The sequence below is a fragment of the Saccostrea echinata genome, unplaced genomic scaffold (genome assembly GCF_033153115.1).
Source record: "Saccostrea echinata isolate AGI-Se365-2 ecotype Australia unplaced genomic scaffold, CSIRO_AGI_Sech_v1 ptg000002l, whole genome shotgun sequence".
NCBI lineage: Eukaryota > Metazoa > Mollusca > Bivalvia > Ostreida > Ostreidae > Saccostrea > Saccostrea echinata.
In genome coordinates this window covers 26,984,558-27,004,656 of record NW_026889751.1, presented here as the reverse complement: position 1 = coordinate 27,004,656, position 20,099 = coordinate 26,984,558, and the positions used below count along the sequence as shown (strand labels likewise).

The window sequence follows — 20,099 nt, the reverse complement described above, 5'->3', positions numbered from 1 at the left end:
TCCAAAACTTTAAAATTTGCACAATTTTTTTTTTTTTACTCAACAATTGAAACAAGCCAAGATTCAATGTTACAATTAAGATGGTCAGAATATTTTTCAGGTCATCAGAAAAATAAAACATTTTTCATGGCATCAAAACAATACATATTGAAATAAATCTTTTAATTGATTCTCCGAGAAAATCCTTAACATGCAGTCAGTCCTTTTCTCGCTCATATATATATAAAAAAAACTTCTTCAGTTTTGTCTACCCCCTTTAAATTCTGTCAAAAGATTTGGGGGGGGGGGTTAGATTTTTTTTCAAATCCTATGATTTACATGTGGAATCTCCAAAGTTTCTGCTGATCATTAATAAGTAGCTTTCCTTGTTAGATCTGTCATGAACATGTCTCCAGTCTTGGTATGACTATTATCTAATACCAAGTACATATGTAAATTTCTTTTATTCATGTCTCTGCTTATACCTTAATTCTCCCCCCTTTCATGTGTTCTGTTCGTTTACTCTTGGCACACAGACACTTATTTCGGTAATATATATTTTTTTAACCCATAGTATATTATATGGGTTAAAAAAATTATTGCTGAAACAAGTGCCTGTGTTTGGGCATGATAATTTCTTCTAAGCTTTGCGATAAATTACCAGTGCAGTGATAACATATAACTACCTTTGCATTTTTATTTTTGATTTTTTCAGTTCTTTATGGGTTTGTTCTATTATTATCAAAATTTAGATTGCTTCGAGAAAACCTAGATCCATCCAAGGTATTTTCATAAATATCAAACTAGAAAATGAGATCCGCCCATCAAGGAAAATTCATAGAGCAAATTTATCTATTCATGTAAAAGGGATTAAAAATAATAAAATTACACCATATTATTTAAAAGCTCCAGAATCCTACAGTGCATGGCCAGTTACATTTGTAGGAGCAAGTAAAAATTGGTGAGTCAGGCATACGCCCCTTTCTGGCAACGAATGACGTCACATCAGCCGAAAATGGCGGACACAGACTTGAATGTTGACAGCCTCATTTCCCGACTTCTTGAAGGTATTTCGCCATTATTTGTATGTTTTTAACTGTGTTAGCTACTGGAAATATAAACAAAGGATTTTCATAATTTTTTACAATTTTATACGAGTGCCTTATCACACAACTATGTTGGGAAATTTATAGATAAACAAAACTTCATAAACTTCTTCCGGTTGTTACAAATTCGGTTTCTCTTTATAATATAATTGTTAGATATTAACCAGAGCCCTAGGGTTTATTTCCAAACGAAATTGAACTTATTTTTGTTTTCTGGTCATTACAACACCCGAATAAAGAATGACTCGTTATGTTCAGTATATTTCAAGGGGGGGGGGGTCTATGTTGCAGAAAGGATCTTGCAAAGATTGTTTGCTTTCTCATTTGCATTCACAAAGCTGTATTCATGAATGATAGGGATATGATATTGCTGCTACACAATCAAAGAAAGAGCTTAATATATACTAAGAAGGAAGAAATGTACCTGATTGGAATTCAGGACATCTCAAATGCAGCAGTTGCTATTCATACCTGTCTGCTTATGGTATATTCTCTTTATAGAAGTGGACAGGCTTTCACACATCCATGGATGTAGGCGAAAGCCTGTCCACTTCTCTAAAGAGGATACTTATGGTAATGAACCAGTCTGACAGCTACAGTAAGACATAACAGGGTTATCTTTTTAGTTTTCTGCAAATGTTTATAAGTATTTGTTGCATTAAAAAACCAATTTTTTCATAAACATTTCTGTTAAAAATAAAGGTTTTTGTTGCGGATACACAACTGGGATTCCACATAATTTTTTTGGGCATCCATCAAATTGAGCTGGCGGGATTCAACCTTCTCAAATTCTTGAGTCCTGGGACTATAGAAAATCCCAGTGAGACCTTTAAGTTAGTTTTTAAATAAGCATATTTGCATTATGATGCATGTAATAATAGTAATATCAGACCCCAGAAGAACAGTGGAACACCTTGAAAAACTTCCTAGCTCAGATACCAATATTTTTAATTAACATCCCTAAAAACTTTCCTGTTGAAAGCCACCTATCCCCAGTGACCAATGTTTTTGTTACAATTGTAACAATGCCATTGAAGATGAAGAGCTTTTTTCTTATTTGTTAATGTTTGCAAAGAATATTATACACCAGGGTTTGTCCCTAAGAATTGAAATAGCAGGGGACATTAAAAAAGTAGAAGGGGGTCTGGGTTTCTATTTCTTACAGGGGGTTGAGGGGTAATATCAGAATAACCAGGGGATTATGTCATTATAGGCTGGAAATTCCCCAGTCCAGGTCTTAGGGGCAACCCTGTACCCTGAGAGAAAAGTATATATCCTGACCATATGAAATTCCTGTAGACTAGAGATACCATTGATAATATATAGGAAACTTAACTACTCTTTTCCAGAAAAGATGTTTGTTTATCATGTTTATTTGTATTACAAAATGCACTACATCTAGGCATGGAGATTAATAATAGACTAAACCATTACTGTATGCATAACACTTAAATGTCATAATTCACCATATCCATTTTTTTTACAATTACTTGTATAATATTGTACATATATTGATATAAACATGATTAAAGACTTTTACACTTTTGCAAGGTTGTCCCTAAGATCTAGGGGCCGGGTAATTCCTCCACCTATAATGACATAATCCCCCGGTGATTGTGGTATTCCCCCTCAACCCCCTGTTAGTGGAGGAACCCCAGACCCCCTTCTACTTTTTTAATGTCCCCTGCTATTTCAATTCTTAGAGACAACCCTGCTTTTGTCAATAAAATCGTTTCTTATATTCTTAACATAATGTTTCTGTGATTCAGTGCGAGGATGTAGACCTGGTAAAACTGTTCAGATGACAGATGCTGAAGTAAGGGGCCTGTGTCTAAAATCCCGAGAAATCTTCCTCAGTCAACCTATCTTACTGGAGCTAGAGGCACCTCTTAAAATCTGTGGTATGTAAGAGAGAAAGGTATTTGTATGCATAGGGGCTAGAATGCAAGTTACTAATCACGCTAATGCTATACACTCTTTTTGAACTAATTCTTGCCAAGATAAAGACATTGTGTGTGGAACATAGTGATTTGTCGCCATTCAAATTTCAATTCAAATTAAAAAATGTATGCAATCACTACCAGGTTTATGTTTGACTTGTATGTATACAGTTAAGTTGGCACCTTTGTAGAAAAATATAGCTGCATTGTGCTATATATAAAGAATTATACATCTTTCATTGTGAAGTTATTGTTATCATTATAATCATGTTCAACATATAAGGTAATTTTCAAAAAGACACACTTAGATAGCAGGATTAAACGTAAACTAGTCTACTTGTATACAATATTAGAACACAATGTTTATTATTTTTAAAATGTTTTATTGGTCTGTTTTTCCAGGTGATATCCACGGTCAGTATACAGATCTCCTCCGTCTATTTGAATATGGAGGGTTTCCCCCGGAGTCTAACTACCTTTTTCTGGGGGATTATGTGGACAGAGGGAAGCAGTCACTAGAAACAATCTGTCTTCTTTTAGCCTACAAAATCAAATACCCAGAAAACTTCTTCCTGTTGAGAGGGAATCATGAAAATGCCAGCATTAACCGAATTTATGGATTTTATGATGAATGTAAGTTTCATACTAAGTCTGTGTCTGTAATCTGAAGTAAACATAATTTTGTATTAAGCATGGTTTATCAAAGATGTTTAAGTGCAATGATTCTTGTGATTTTTTCCCTGTCAAATGAAATCTTACTGTTTCTCCTTTCACGTTTGATAGGTAGCTAAGTATTTGTAGTATTTCATTTTAATGAGAGCAATGTATTTCACATTCACAAATCTTTCAGGTAAGAGAAGATTCAACGTTAAGTTATGGAAGACATTTACAGATTGTTTTAACTGTTTACCGATTGCTGCCATCATAGATGAAAAAATATTTTGTTGTCATGGAGGTAAGGAGCGAAAAACTCATATATATTTGTTTTTTTAGCTCACCTTGATGAAGTAAGATGAGCTTTTAGCCTTATGCTAAACCCCTGGCGTTGGTGTTAGCATCAGCGTCCCAGTTTAAGTTTTAGGAGCATGCAAGTCCATTTCCAAGTAACTATAAGCCCTACCTGGACCAAACTTGCATGGATGATGCATCTAGGGATGTACACTAACCAACCTGCTTCAGATGCTGGACCTGACCTACATTTTCCAGATGGGTGAATTATAGCCATATTTGAACCAATTTAGCGTGGATGATGTATCTAGGGATGGACTCTTCTAGACTTGCTTCAGACTCTTCTAGACTTGCTTCAGACTCTTCTAGACTTGCTTCAGATGCTGAGTCTGACCTACATTCTCCAGGGTAATGTTTTTGGCATAGCTCTATAATTTTATGGCCTGTTATGATTAAACTTGCATCTAAGGATGGTCACTTCCAGACTTGTTCCATATGTTGGAACTGACCGACATTTTCTTGATTAGTGAACAGGTTTTAGTTTTTGGAGCAGATCCATTTCCAAGTAGTTATTAGTCCTACTTAAACCAAACTTGCATTGGAATGCAAACTAACTAATAAAAAATATAATGTGAGGTTTGCTTTACTTTATATAGATAACATTCTTTGAGGTGAGCTTTGTAATCTTTGGTTACACATGTTCTTGAAACTGGAGTTTCTCTCAAAATATTTTAAAATTGAGTAATCCAGAACTCTGGCCTTATTATGTGCATGTATATGCCACAAATAATTGCTCCATACAAAATCTTAAAATTATACATTAACCAAGGCTTTTAGAAGAATAAATATGAGCCTCCAACACCCTAAAATGTCTTGGACATAGAGATATTTATTTTTAGTTTTGTTCCCTTTATTTATGTCTTTAATTATTATTATTTATTTGCACAGGCTTGTCTCCAGACCTTCAATCCATGGAACAAATCCGGAGGATCATGAGACCCACAGATGTTCCAGACACAGGTAAACTCATTCAATAATCAGGTCAGGGAATATCTAAATAAAAAAAAATAAAATCCGTACTTTTCTTTGTGTGTGTGTGTGTATTTTTCTTGGAGAAAGTTTTATAGCATAATGAAATTAAAAGTTTCTAATTTTACGTTGTAAAATCTGAATTAATACTTTTGGTTTGCTGTGTTATCTTATGTGGTCTGACCCTGACAAAGAGGTTCAGGACTGAAAAATCTGCATTGATATTTTAGGTTTACTATGTGACCTTCTGTGGTCTGACCCAGACAAAGAGGTTCAGGACTGAAAAATCTGCATTGATATTTTAGGTTTACTATGTGGCCTTCTGTGGTCTGACCCAGACAAAGAGGTTCAGGACTGAAAAATCTGCATTGATATTTTAGGTTTACTATGTGACCTTCTGTGGTCTGACCCTGACAAAGAGGTTCAAGGCTGGGGAGAAAATGACAGGGGCGTGTCTTTCACATTTGGTGCAGATGTTGTTAGCAAATTCTTAAATCGTCATGACCTAGATCTTATATGTCGTGCCCATCAGGTAAGTTAAGGATGGAGGGAACAGATATCTGCTTCCTCAAAGTTCCAGTTTAATTAGTAAATGAGCAGTTAATTTGAAAAGGTGGAAAGCCAGGTCAGGTTGAAATTTTAATTAGACTTTGATAAATTGTCAGTCATTTAAAGTAAATCACTGTAATAATCAAACAGAGATTTTTGAATAATTGGTAAAGGCTTTGTCTTATTATTAGCATGTAAAAAATAGTAAAACTACATAATAAAACAATATTTTTTGACACATAACTAATCAATGAAGTTTTTGTTAACAGGTAGTTGAAGATGGGTATGAGTTCTTTGCCAAAAGACAATTAGTAACGCTATTTTCAGCTCCAAATTACTGCGGGGAATTCGACAATGCTGGGGGGATGATGTCAGTTGACGAGACTCTAATGTGTTCATTTCAGGTGAGCTGATTTAAGGACATAATTCAAGCTAAGGCAGTATTAAAAAAAAAAATGTTCTAATTGTCAGTTTCATATAGATATAAGGTGTGTCTCCAGCATATAACTCTGACATTTTTATGTTACTTCTCTGTGTCTTGTTCAAACGAAATAATATCAGAAAAGTGAAAAGTTAGTTTGAAAAAAGGTACAGTAATTCATATACATGTATCCAGTAATCAGAAGTTGTCCTGAGCAGAAAATTTAGGATTTAAAAACAAGCAAAAGTCCAAATTTATTCATTATGCATTACAATATCAAATGCTGTTTCATTTTTGGGGAGGTTTTAAGAAGGAAAAGACATGCTGAATATCAAAACTGTTTATTTAAAACTTATTGTAGCCAAAGATATATTTATTTTAGTATAAAATTGAGGGGATTCAATATTAAGAATGATGTTTGTATAGCAAGACACATTATCCCCTCTCTATTTGATATTGTTGAAGAAAACAACCTTGTATTGATTAATCAATTAATATTTACATGTATTTCATTTTTTTTTTGTTTTCTAGATCTTAAAGCCTTCAGAAAAGAAAGCAAAATACCAATATGGTGGACTAAACTCAGGGCGACCAGTAACACCACCTAGAGGGCCACAGCAGCAGCAGAAAAAGTGAAAGTAGGAAATAAAAATAAACCAGGGAGAGACTACAAAAAGAAACAAAAAAATCACTTTAGCCAACATATCATCACAGGACAATTTAACACAGTCCAGAATCATCCTAAATGGACTTTAGACAAACAAGCCAGTAGATTATAGAGTATTCTGTGGTCTCAGGTTCTCTTTAGGTATGCTCTGGTCGTGTAGGAGAAGAAGCATCCCAGGGAAGATGGAGTTTGGAAGGAAGTGAGGATTGAATGTGATCAATTTTTGGAAGGAGCAATTTCAAACTTACACAATATAGGATGAAATCAGAGCTTTATCATTTTATTTGTACATTGTGTATCTTTTATAATGAGGCAATATCAAATTTTTTATCCATGTTCCAATGGGTTTCTGATTGCATACATATTAAATGAACATGAATAAGGTTTAGAGCCCTTGTAGTGCATATTCCCTTGCTGTAGACATAAATATAAACAAGACTGTAGAAATGTCGGAATACTGTAGAAATACCAGAATTTCTGTGTAAACCGTAAATCAAGCTAAACTGTGATAATTTGTTGTATTTCAACAGAAAGAGTATGCCACAAAACCACAGTTAAAAATTAATGATAAATAGGACAGAATTTTACAAATCTCTTATATGATAAGTCCCTGAAAGTGTGTGTGTAGTTTTATGTTTGTGTGGAGTGCTTGTTCTAAACATGAATTATGGGATAAATGTCAGTGTTTATATCTTTGAGATATTGTCATTGTGTACTTGTTTGTAAAATTGTGTGGAAAACTGGAACTGAAATAATAACTAAAAAATAAAAAAAAGAAAAGAAAAAAAGAAAATCAAAATTTTATAAATTAAGAAAGAGTCAAGTGCCAAGGAGGTGAAGCACTTTTTAACTCAATTCTATGTAAGCACAATAACTATATTTTGTAATTGGAAAGACATGCAACACAGACAATGTTTTTTGGTTATCTGTATGGTATGATTATGTAGAAATTTGTGTATTGGCCATAATATGTGTTTAAGGTTCATTTACCTTCTGATAAGGGAGGTAACTCTCACTGGCATTAATGACTATTATTCCCTTAAAAAATTGTCAAGTTAAAAGGCAATTTCTGATAAATTTTGCAGCGTTAGGTATGCTGTAATTGTTCATCTTTCAATTATAATTAAGATTTCTTTTGGGAAAATCATCATTAAAACAAAATTTTATGTAAATGAACAGGGGGGATGATAACCTGAATTTTTTACCCTCAAAATAAGACATGTTTGTGGTAGGATACACTGGAAGTTTTAACATGTAACTGTGTATGATATATATGTAAGCGTTACATTACCTGTTCTTTATGTTAATCATGAAAGACATAATTTAATGAGACAAAAATATATATATATGTGGTTGATGTGCATTGATGAAATAGTTCATGCACTAGAAAATAGAAAGTAACTGCATGGGTGTTCCTTTAACGCAAAAGTAAGGGTTGTATAACATTTTTTGCCATAAATCGAATCATGCATACAATTTCATATCTACTAACAAAAATCAGATAGTGAAGTCTGTATGGGTAGCATTTGTTTACTGTGCTTTGTTTTGTGTTTTGTGGCCGAGTTGTATCCTTTCCGTGTTTACGTTGTCCTTCTCTATACCATATTGTATTCTCTAAACTTTGTGTTACGTGGAAGTCTATGCAATGGCATGCTGCAATAAAAAGACACCAAGAAGGAAACCTAACTCTGTGCTATTCTGATTTTGTATTGGTGGAGTGAGACATAATCTGTCAATATATCTAGTGATCTTTTATGATGTGAATGGGAATTTTTAAGATTTAATCCGAATCATTAAGTTGTGTGTGTATAAAACTGAAATAGATCTGCTGTTGATTAGGATAGCCAAATTTTATATATATCTGGTTTGTTGTTTTTAATTTACGTCACCATAAACTCTGATCAATGAACAATATTGCATATTAAACTATTTCTATATTTTGTTAGTTTTCTTGGTTTGTTCATGTAATGAGTAGTAGTATTATCATAGCCCCAGAATTCTCGTGTGATCAAATCTGAATGAACACTTCATGGAATTTATATATATTCAAATGATATAGCATCTTGTTTCATTTTATCACTTATCAATATTTATTTTTATTCATACATTGATTCGATACATCATTTAAATTGAAATAAAAGTCTCACAACAGATTTTGCAAATTCACACATGGCAAAGTAAAAACTAAACTTTATGAAAACATGATGATACCTTGTCAATTGTCAATTTTTATAGCATCAACGTTCCTTGTTGATGTAATAATATACCAGTATCACCTGCAGATGGTGTTGATGTCTTGATTTGTTACCAAAGAGTGTGTTGTACATATGAATACTTTCTTAAATGGAGAAACAGGCTATTGACAAATAAGTAGATGATATAAGGGTATCATCGATCTTGTACACTTTGCAAATTCTATGTTTGATACAATGATGTTGTTTACAAATGCAACCTGTATTGCTGACTGATGTATTTAATAAAAAATTAGGCCAGCAATTTTATTAGCTCACCTCGACAAAGTCGAGATGAGCTTATGCTATACCCCCGGCGTCGGCATCCCAGTTAAAGTTTTAGGAGCAAGTCTATTCCCAAGTAATTATAAGCCCTTCCTGGACTAAACTTGCATGGATGATGCAACTAGGGATGGACATTCCCAGACTTGCTTCCGATGCTGGATCTGACCTACATTTTCCAGATGAGTGACCAGGTTAGAGTTTTTGGAGCAGGTCCATTCCCAAGTAATTATAAGCCCTTCCTCGACTAAACTTGCACGGATGATGCATCTAGGGATGGACACTCCCAGACTTGCTTCGGATGCTGGATCTGACCTACATTTTCCAGATGAGTGACCAGGTTAAAGTTTTTGGAGCAGGTCCATTCCCTAGTAACTATAAGCCCTACCTGGACCAAACTTGCATGGATGATGTATCTAGGGATGGGCACTACCAGACTTGCTTCGGATGCTGGATCTGACCTACATTTTCCAAATGAGTAACCATGACAATGTGTTAGCTCTATAATTATATGGCCTGTTATGATTTAACTTGCATAGATGGTGCATTCCAGACTTGCTTAGGATGTAGGAAATGAAAGACATTTTCTTGATTAGTGACCAGGTTAAAGTTTTTGGAACGGGTCAATTCCTAACGAACTATAAGACCTTCTTACACAGAACTTGCATGAATATTGTTTTCAGGATGCACACTAACTATAAAGAAAGTATGAGATTTGCATTACTTTTACTGATAACATTCGTCGAGGTGAGCTTCGTAATCTTTGATTACCTATGTTCTACGGATTACTCTGATTTATTTCAGAGGCCTGCTTTATACTCTCTGTTTGTAATTTTTAATTGGACTTTTGAGCATGATTATCTTTACATTTCATTATAATATGATAGGTGGTGTCCTTTGGATATGCAATTTTCATTCAGGTGGGCAAAGTAATGGGGGCCAAAATTTAAAATTCTTAAACAGAATGATTTTCTTTCCAGACAAAATTTATGCTTCATTAAATTCCTTAGTTTCAGGCTGGTAATAATCATTTGAGAATTTTTTGCTCAATTTGATTCAATTATCATTTATGTCCTATTGTTGCTTCCTAAGTAGTTACCCAAGTACAAAGGAGAATAATTTTTGAGGCGAACACTTACGTGGAGTAATACTGTATTATGACAGTGTATCTAGCTATTTCTTGCTGTTTTTTAACAAATCTGTATAAACATTTATTTTTTATATAAATACGGACGTGTCTGTATTACAATTTTAATCGAGCATAATACATATTCCATTTGTAACATTGCCTTTTGTGCATCTTGCTCTCACTAAATGTAATTTTGTAGTGTCTCCTAACATTTATGATTTACTTTGCCTAAATGTTACATTATTTACAATAAGTGCACAAAACTTATCATATGTTCAAGAAGTGGTGTAAATCAGACGTGGATACTTAAACTTTAAGGAACTTTTAGACAATTTGAAATCACCAAATTTTACCAAAATCAATAACATCAAAACGTACGGCTTTTCAACACTTTACAGTGGCGGATTTAAGGGGGGGGGGCGCCCCCGCCCCCCCCCCCCCCCAAAATTTTTTTTTTCAAAGTTAGCGTAAATCATAGTTTCGTCGAGAAAATGTAAAATTTTCTACTTGGTAGACCTCATTTTTACCCTACAAAATCTCTAGGAGCTAGGATCTCTAGGACCCCCACCAGGGCTTGGCCCTGGACCCACAGGGGGCCTCAAGGCGGCCCCCAGACCCCCTGCCTACTTTTTGCGCCCCCTCTAACTTCAAATCCTGGATCCGCGCCTGCTTTATACAACCATTCCCCGCTATAAATGAAAGTCCAGGCATTTTTGACATCATAGACAGCTGCTTTTTCAATAACAATGGAACTCATAAATTTACTCAACTTGTCCTTGGTCATTGGTCATAAACATTATGATTGTACACACAAGTACTCTGAAGTTGATATTTTAAAAAATGCCCGAGTTTCTAATAGGGCTGTGTCAATATATTGATTATAATCAATACGTATCGAATATTCTGGAATGTATCGTATCGAAAAATAACTTCCAATACGTATCGTGCAGGCAGTTTTTCTTATAATTCTGTGAAAAAGTTGGGAATTTCAGTCACCAAAGGTTATTTTTAACTGTTTTGAATTAAAAATGATCAGTAGTGAAATAAACATTAAGGAGATAGCACATCTTAAATAACTATTACAAAATACATAAACTATATTTTAACATGTTAGTTTTACAATCATTAAAAGTTTTAATTTGAAGTGTTCTTTGTAAAGACAGTGAGACATGAACTTCCAATTTGGTAATAAAACACCCAGTTTTATCAAATCTATGGATTAAAATTAATGATGTACAAAACTTTTTTGATTGACTTGTTAAAGAATCCAATACATCGCATATCGCTTTATAAAATATCGTATCGTATCGTATCGAAATATTTTGCTCAATACACAGCCCTAGTTTCTAATGACATTATAAATGTAGTTTTTGGTGATCAAATCTTCCAACAATCTGTTGGAATTGCCATGGGTACTAATTGCGCCCCGTCATTAGCAGACCTATTTTTGTATTCATATGAAGCAGAAATTATTCAAAAACTTCTACATGAAAAGAAGTATCTTGTGGTCTTGATAAATCGACGACGTTTTATCAATTAACAATATTCATTTTCATTCTTACGTTGATTCGGTACTAGTATATCCCTTTGAGCTCGAAATAAAAGATACTACAGAATCTGACACATCTGTTACATATTTGGATATTTTACTAGAAAAAGACATTAATGGTAATCTAACTACCAAACTTTATGATAAACGTGATTACTTCAACTTTACTATCGTCAACTTCTCTTATTTATGTAGCTATATACCATTATCAATTGCATATGAAGTTTATGTCCCCCAGTTAATTCGATACGCAAGAGTATGCTCTACGTACGAACAATTTCTAAGACGAGGCAATCTATTGACAAATAAGTTGATGAAACAAGAATATCAACAGTCTCGTTTAAATTCAACATTTTGCAAATTCTATAGTTGATACAATGACCGTGTCAGCACATACAGTCTATCATTAGTAGAATGCTGATTGACGTTTTTCATACAAATTGTTAGGCCATTATTTTCACACTGAATTGTCAACAGATGTTTGCCCGATCATGACAAAGAGCACACGACGGGTGTGCCCGGTTGACAGGGCATGCTTACTCCTTCATGGCACCTGATCTCATCTCTGGTGTTTTTTAGAGGTCCGTGTTTGCTCTGTTCACAATTTGTATTGTTTCAATGGATCTTTGAGGTCGATTACTGTTAGTTATCTTCAAATTTCATGCAATATATTATATATCAAGTCTGTGTATCTAGCCATTATACAATATATCGATACAAAGTGAACTATGAATTCATTGATTATATACTGATTCTCTGTTCTATAAAAGCATTTAATTACATGTATGTGTAATTTAATTATTATATATCATGGCCCATGAGGCTGTAGTTTGGAAAATATCTATTATTCTAGCATCATATATTTCTGTTCAGAGCTTATTATCATCAAACTTGAAGCTAAGGTCAAATGAACATACATGTACATGTAGTAAAAAAATTCATCTTTTAGAAGAAAACTTTAAACGTTCAGGACCGTTGGCACAAAGCATCCTTAATTAAAGGGGATTCCAAATTGTTCAAACGAAAGACAAAGCCTCCTTCCAATTAAGGGGAGATAATCAAGAAAAGGCAAAAAATACGCTATAGGGTCATTAAGAAATCATCTTCTAAATAACCACTTATGTAAATGCTTCCTGAGGTAGTGTAGATTCTAAAGTGTTCAAATCATGGTCCCTGAGGTCAGATGAGGCCACAATATGGGTCCAAAGTTTCGCATGAAACTCTATAAGAAAAATCTTTAAAGATTCTTCCAAAGAAAGACACTAGAAGAAATACTTTGCAAACATTTATACCAAGTTGTTTAATCCCCCCCCCCCCCCCCCCCATTATGGACCCCAGGTTAGAGATGGCTAATTCAGGATCAAATTTTACATAATGCATGTATACATGAAAGAAGTTTCTTCTCCGTAACTGCAAGACCATGCAAGTCAGATTGATATTGAAGCATTCCAGTGTGTGAATTCAGAGACCCTTAGAGTCAGGGTGCATGGGCAATATATTTCATGGGAATATAAAAATCTTTTGAAGAACAAATAGACTAAAATAACTCAGGTGAGCGTTGGGGCTCATGAGCCTCTTGTTTAACGTCAGTATACTAGACATTGAAAGATTTCAAGTTTTCCAATCTTAAGAAGCTGTTTTGATATTATAGACAACTTTTTCTTCAATAAAAATGGAAGTCGGAAATTTTCGTATCGTGTGATTGGTCATCAACAAAGTTACTTTGTCAAAAATCACTCTGATTCTACACATAAGATAATACTCCGAAGTTGATATTAAAAGGATACTGGAGTTCCTCATAGACAGCATTTTTGTAGAGTTCGGAGACCAGGTTTTCCAACAAACTGTTGGATTTTCGGGCACTTATTTAGCTCCTTTATTAGAGGACCTGTTTTTATATTCCTATGAAGCAGAATTTATTCAAAAACTTCTACATGAGAAAAAGAAAACACTTGCTGCGGCTTTTAACTCAACATTTAGATACATCAACGACGTATTATCAATTAACAATTATCAGATTATATTTACTTCCATTCATATGTCGACTCAATATATCCCAGTGATCGTGAGATAAAAGACACCACAGAGTCGACCACATCTGTTTCATATTTGGATGTTTTACTGACTATAGACGATAAAAGCAAACTAACAACTAAATTGTATGACAAACGAGACGACCTTAGCTTTTCCATCGTCAACTTTCCTTATTTATGTAGTAATAACCCACTATCACCTCCACATGGTGTTAACATCTCCCAACTTATTCGATATTCACGAGCATGCTTCGAGTACGATCAATTTTTAAACCAATGCAGACTACTGACATATAAGTTGATGTTACAGGGATTTCAACCTCGTTTAAAGTCAGCATTTCGTAAATTCTATGGTCATTATAATGACATTTTTAACAAATATACCCTGTCATTGGGCCGTATGTAGGCTGACGTGTTTGACCTTTGTTTTTGTACTGAATTTGACTACGGAATGTCCGTCTATCTGATCTATTACATACATATATCTGTATACATACATATGTGACCGGTCAACAGGGGATGCTTACTCCTCCTGGTCACCTGATCCCACCTCTGGAATTTCCAGGGGTCCGTGTTTTATGCCCTGCTCACAATGACCTTGTCATTTGAAACCTACAAAGTTGTGAGAGGGTTTCCGAACTGGAGGACCTCTATCTGACAACTCTTTTTCTAAATCCTGTAGCTATTTTATCGTGTATATGTCTTTGTTAATCGTAACAACGTGTATAATTATACATTTATATACGAAATAAACTCATTGAATTCTATCACTATTCATTGTGGCAGTGTACTGAAGTATTAATGTATGTTTATAAATCTCGTACTGTAAATAATTTCTCTTACCTCTTTATTTCTTTAAACCTATAGTTTATCTTGGATGAATAATTTATAGACACGTGTAACTCGGCATAGATAAAATATAAATATTTTGATTCGAGGCAAGCTATATTTCTTCGTAGTCTAAAAATAAAATCTATAAAGCAAGTGATATGAATTCACAGATGAACAAAAAGAAAAGTTATTAAGCTTTATATAATCAAAAATATCTATTTCATCTGAAACATGTTTTATAAAATTCCTTTTCAATATTGGAATATTAATCTACATGTCTAGAGCGCGTAAATCAACGTCTTGAAATGATCAGAAAATTGAAAAATTCATGAGCCTTAATTTACCTTCGACTATCTAAGATTTCATTCAATACATCATCCAAAATCTGAGAAACATTTGACTGTTATATATTTTAAGTGTGGCTTAACAAATTACTTATGTTAAACTCTTTCTTATCACATAAATATAATTCAAATAAGTAATAATAAGTCAGTGATAACAGCACTTGAATACGTGACAATCAATTTAAAGGTCGGACAAAGTTCAGAAAAATGAATCAATGATGAAATCGCTCGTCACTTCTATATTTAAACATAACATCATATACCTTTAAATGCTTCATCCAATAAAATCCGCTTTCTCGATCACATGATTCTGTAATTTATGCACGAATGTAGTCATTCCTGAGCGAGGTGTGTATAGAGAAAGACGTGAAATGGATATTCTGTGTGCTCTTGTTAACTTTTTAATGCTCTGACACTGTTTTTTGGAGAAATTGTAATTCAGTATGACGAATGGTTTCGATACCTTTGTATACGACTTGAACTACGATTTTTTCCGGATCTGTTAAGGATTTAGAAGGAAAATATCCTAAAAAATTAAATACTTTTAAAAGTTTGACATTTAAAAAAATCGCGAATTTTGTTAATTTACTGTAAATTAGATAGTCAGCTCAGAATATTGAGGGAAGGTATCCATCAACGATATACGTGTCGTGTTTGTAAACACGAGTGTAACTTCTAACGTCATGAATATTAATCCAAGAACCACGCAGAATACCCAAAACGTCTACCACGATAAAAAAAAAAAATCATGAATGATGCCGAGAAATGAGGAAGAGCACATTTGGACTTGACAACTTTGTTTCTCAGATTGAGATTCTGGGATCCGCCCACTTATCGTATATCTGAGGACGTCAAAGTTCAAGTGTACTATGAGTCACACTGTCACAACACCAGTACACAACAGCTCACTAAACACTGACAATAATCAATACACAAATGAATTTATTTATTACTATAAAACAGGAAGATAACATATATAATTTCACTTATTGCTACACAGATATCAAAATAAGTCACACATCATCAAACCTTTCTTTGCTAACAGCAATCACATAAGTAAGATATTTTCTCTTACCAGAGACTTTAATATTAAACATTATATATTAAATACTATTACAATTTTTTATATATGAACACGTAAATATGATTTAATCACAATAATTTACATATATTTGACTAGCTGATTGAAAAATTGCACACTAAAAAGAAACCAGAGGAACAATATTTGAGAAAAAAGATGACGACTATGGAACTGAACGTTGACAACCTGATCAGCCGACTTCTTGAAGGTATGTAATTTTTGTCGCTTAAAAATACTCTAATGTTCTCATTTTTCAATATCTTATTAAGTATGCAATTTTAATAAATAATTATAAAGTATACTAGTTTTTCCTTTGTTGAAAGTATGTATAATATACATAATCTCTGTGCCAATTTTACGTCGTCTTCTTTCATCTGAAGTAACCCGAATAATCTTTGTACGATATATCTAACTTGCTTTCCCAAAAAGTAAAGCGCGGGAAATATGATATAACATGAGAAAGCTTAAAGTTCCTGTAGTGTTTCGAGCATAAAGAACTGTGAATCACACTGAGATACCACCCATAAAAGATTAGGCTATTGGTCTCAGTCATATTTATCTAAAACACTTAGTAAAACAGACTTATTGTTGATTGAGAGGCAGGATAATTAAGAAAAAAAAATATTTTTCTTGTAAAAATTTCTAACAACTAATAATTATGATGACGGGAAGACCATTTATAAAAAGATATTTTTTTGTTTGTATTTTCATGGCGTAAACTAATTTTAACACGCCTTTCAAAAAGTTGTCTTTATAAAAGTACATTTGAATATTCAAATCGATCACTGCTTTTAGTAAATACATTTATAATCTCTAAAAATGGTTAAGAAAACTGAGTCAGATTATAGTTGAATTCAGCATGTAAGATAGCGTTTATATATACGATGTATTAATTTCAGTTAGAGGATCCAAACCTGGCAAACCTGTTAAAATGACTGAGGGGGAAATCCGAGGACTATGTCTGAAATCCAGAGAAATTTTCCTCAGTCAACCCATTTTACTGGAGATTGAGGCCCCAGTTAAAGTCTGTGGTAAGTCCAAGAAAAATGTCAGCAAAAAGTAATTTGTACTCAATCAAAATAATTTTCTGAAATTAATGAAATAATCACATGCTAAATTTGCAAACAAATGGCACGAAAGTTTTATTTTGATCGTTCCTTTCGATTTCAGGTGATATCCACGGTCAGTACACAGATCTTCTCCGTCTATTTGAGTGTGGGGGGTTTCCCCCGGAGTCAAACTACCTTTTCCTGGGGGATTATGTGGACCGAGGGAAGCAGTCACTAGAAACAATCTGTCTTCTTTTAGCCTACAAAATTAAATACCCAGAAAACTTCTTCCTGTTAAGAGGGAATCATGAATGTGCCAGTGTTAATGTTCTGTATGGATTTCATGATGAATGTGAGTGTTTGGTTTAAAGAATAACTATGTCATGTTGGATGATTTAATGGTTAAATAATATACAATATAAATATAAGCTGCTCATAGGGATGCTTCTTCCCCTGTTACGTTTGCTAATTCAAGCAAATTAAAATAGAATTTTGTCCCATTACTGTCGGTTTTTGTATTATTTAGATTTAAAATATGTTTGAGAAAAAGTGTTGTTTTTTTTTTAAATTTTGTTTTTATGAAATTATGAAAGAGATGAGAGAAAGTATAATTATCCAATCCTACACAGATAATTTTCTTTCATTCCATGCGTACTTATGTTTTAAAATTAAATCAGAATTTTAGTAATTAAAGCAACATATATAAAACAAAATGTAATAATCACTTGCTACAACAAGGAACATTTAAATGATTTAAAAAAAAAGTTAATTGATTATGAACGTATATTTCAGGTAAAAGAAGATTCAGTGTCAAGTTATGGAAGACTTTTATAGATTGTTTTAACTGCTTACCTGTTGCTGCCATCATCGATGAAAAAATATTTTGTTGTCATGGAGGTAAAGATTCCTAAATATTAAATTCCATGGAAGAACATAGTAAAATCATTTTGTAAAATTCATTAAATACGACATATTTATGTTTAATATAGGGTTGTCTCCAGATCTTCAGTCCATGGAACAAATCAGAAGAATCGTCAGACCCACAGATGTCCCAGACACAGGTAACTTGTAATGGTTAAATAAAAAGTTTTCTATAATTATAGTTTCATTGTACTTAATTAACTTCTGGGATAGATTATGATTAACTGTCGTTCTTCTCAATATTAATTCCAATCTCTATTAGTAAATTTGCTTATTAAAAGTTCAAAAAAAACTTTTTCTGCTCCACATATATACCGTACCATCATGTGCATAATTATACGTATTTACTGTTTAAGGTTTACTGTGTGATCTTTTGTGGTCGGATCCTGACAAAATGGTTAAGGGCTGGGAAGAAAATGATAGAGGGGTGTCATTCACGTTTGGTGCTGAAATCGTCAGTAAATTCTTAAATCATCATGACCTGGATCTTATCTGTCGTGGTCACCAGGTATTCTTGCCACAGAAAATTTTATTCTCTCTCTCTTTTTATTTCAAAACCTTAACTCTTCTAATGAATATTAAGCACTGTCTTCTACAATATTTTGAAGGTCTTTTCAATCAGAAAAAGTTAAATTCTACATTTATTTTTTGTGCATTTAGGTATTTCCAGTTTTTTTTGTTTATTGCATCGGACATGCTAACATGCTTTTCCCCATTCCATTTCTTAAGGTTGTTGAAGATGGATACGAGTTCTTTGCCAAAAGACAACTAGTGACAATATTTTCAGCTCCAAATTACTGTGACGAGTTTGACAATGCTGCTGCAATGATGTCAGTTGACGAATCACTCATGTGTTCATTCCAGGTAAACTTTTCACCTAAAACAGAATGTTTCTTTGTTTCTTGGTCATTTGTGAGGAATTAGTAAAATAATTTCAAATTATACAGTATAAACATAAGTAAAGGAATCTCGTTTTTTTTTTTTTTTTTTTTTTTTTTTTTTTTTTAGAAAGAGAGTACTTGGTTGTCATTTTTGTGCTATGTACCACTAAATAATGTTTTCAACGAATTTTTAGATACTTAAACCTGCAGGAAAGAAACAGCTCTACAACTATCAAGGGAGACCGAAAACTCCTCCTCGACGGAAGTTCTGTGATCTACAGGAAGTAAATAAAGAAAAGAAAACTGATATCAAAGACGATAGAATGAAAGAGAAATTTTCATCACAGCTATGACTTATAGGCTGCATTGATAACATTGAAAATGAAACGATAAGCTAGCAAGCTTTGAGAATCTATACATATTAAATCGTTTAAGATTTCAATATACCCATGTTTTGCTTAATATATGTTTTTGAATATCTGCACACGTCTATGTTGTGAAATCATTTATTTTGTCAAAAGTGAATAAATGTTGATCGATAGTTTTTGATACGTTGATTTTGTATGGCGTGAAGAGAGTAAAAAAGAAACGAATCTTAATTTTAAAAAAATAAGCAAAACACTGTATAAGATTTATTACAGGAAGGAGAGTAACTTTAAAAAAAAATCTGATTAGTTCCATTTGAATGACAGATTATAATTACAATTACATATAATATAACTCAATGTAATGTTGTATATTTTCAGAGAAAAAATTGGCGAAGTAATGCATAATATCAAAATATAGAATAGAATGAATTTGATTCAAAATTCATCTTAATAAAATATGTTATTTCACATATATTATCTAATATTAAGTTTAATTTCGATAAAAGGACAGAAATATGAAGAATGGTGACATGACACCTTTTTTAGTGGTGTGACTATCGAAGATTCCTTAATGTAAATGCTGATTACTCCCAAATTAACTGTTATTTGAGCATAGCTGCATGACAAGATATTTCATAAGATCATTTTTTTGAAAAAAGTAATAATAAGCACACGACTAGTCTTTTCAAAATAAATTGCAATTTTGCATGCCCAAGTTCAGGTATAAAATTACAAACAGAGATATTATATTTCATTTTAAT

General features: G+C 33.1%; 2 protein-coding genes across 4 annotated transcripts; both read left to right on the top strand.

Moving 5' to 3' along the window:
• The first annotated feature begins 931 nt into the window (after positions 1–931).
• LOC133175863 (serine/threonine-protein phosphatase PP1-beta catalytic subunit) lies at positions 932–8,579 on the top strand. 3 transcript variants are annotated; one of them, XM_061311009.1, is made up of 9 exons: positions 932–1,046; positions 2,855–2,986; positions 3,428–3,658; positions 3,876–3,980; positions 4,922–4,993; positions 5,233–5,273; positions 5,424–5,534; positions 5,821–5,955; positions 6,504–8,579. In XM_061311009.1, exons 1-9 carry the CDS (start codon positions 974–976, stop codon positions 6,606–6,608), a joined length of 1,005 nt encoding a protein of 334 aa, XP_061166993.1. In that variant the 5' UTR covers positions 932–973; the 3' UTR covers positions 6,609–8,579. The 3 variants fall into 3 exon arrangements, with proteins under 3 accessions (XP_061166993.1, XP_061166985.1, XP_061167000.1); XM_061311001.1 differs by lacking the exon at positions 5,233–5,273 and having other exon boundaries at positions 5,383–5,534; XM_061311016.1 differs by lacking the exons at positions 5,233–5,273; positions 6,504–8,579 and having other exon boundaries at positions 5,383–5,534; positions 5,821–5,964.
• Positions 8,580–16,271: 7,692 nt separating this feature from the next.
• Positions 16,272–19,323, top strand: LOC133178203 (serine/threonine-protein phosphatase alpha-2 isoform-like). The gene is made up of 8 exons (XM_061312953.1): positions 16,272–16,327; positions 17,019–17,150; positions 17,290–17,520; positions 17,961–18,065; positions 18,158–18,229; positions 18,446–18,597; positions 18,819–18,953; positions 19,165–19,323. Exons 1-8 carry the CDS (start codon positions 16,276–16,278, stop codon positions 19,321–19,323), a joined length of 1,038 nt encoding a protein of 345 aa, XP_061168937.1. The 5' UTR covers positions 16,272–16,275.
• Positions 19,324–20,099: the final 776 nt, after the last annotated feature.

What these genes read in the sequence shown, in the direction of transcription:
- LOC133175863 (XM_061311001.1), top strand. Translation starts at nt 974, where the DNA reads ATGACGTCACATCAGCCGAAAATGGCGGACACAGACTTGAATGTTGAC. An exon ending in TTATGGATTTTATGATGAAT is followed by an intron (nt 3,659 to 3,875) that starts GTAAGTTTCATA and finishes CAAATCTTTCAG; the next exon opens with GTAAGAGAAGATTCAACGTT. An exon ending in TTATATGTCGTGCCCATCAG is followed by an intron (nt 5,535 to 5,820) that starts GTAAGTTAAGGA and finishes TTTTGTTAACAG; the next exon opens with GTAGTTGAAGATGGGTATGA.
- LOC133178203 (XM_061312953.1), top strand. Translation starts at nt 16,276, where the DNA reads ATGACGACTATGGAACTGAACGTTGACAACCTGATCAGCCGACTTCTT. An exon ending in TTATCTGTCGTGGTCACCAG is followed by an intron (nt 18,598 to 18,818) that starts GTATTCTTGCCA and finishes CCATTTCTTAAG; the next exon opens with GTTGTTGAAGATGGATACGA. An exon ending in CACTCATGTGTTCATTCCAG is followed by an intron (nt 18,954 to 19,164) that starts GTAAACTTTTCA and finishes ACGAATTTTTAG; the next exon opens with ATACTTAAACCTGCAGGAAA.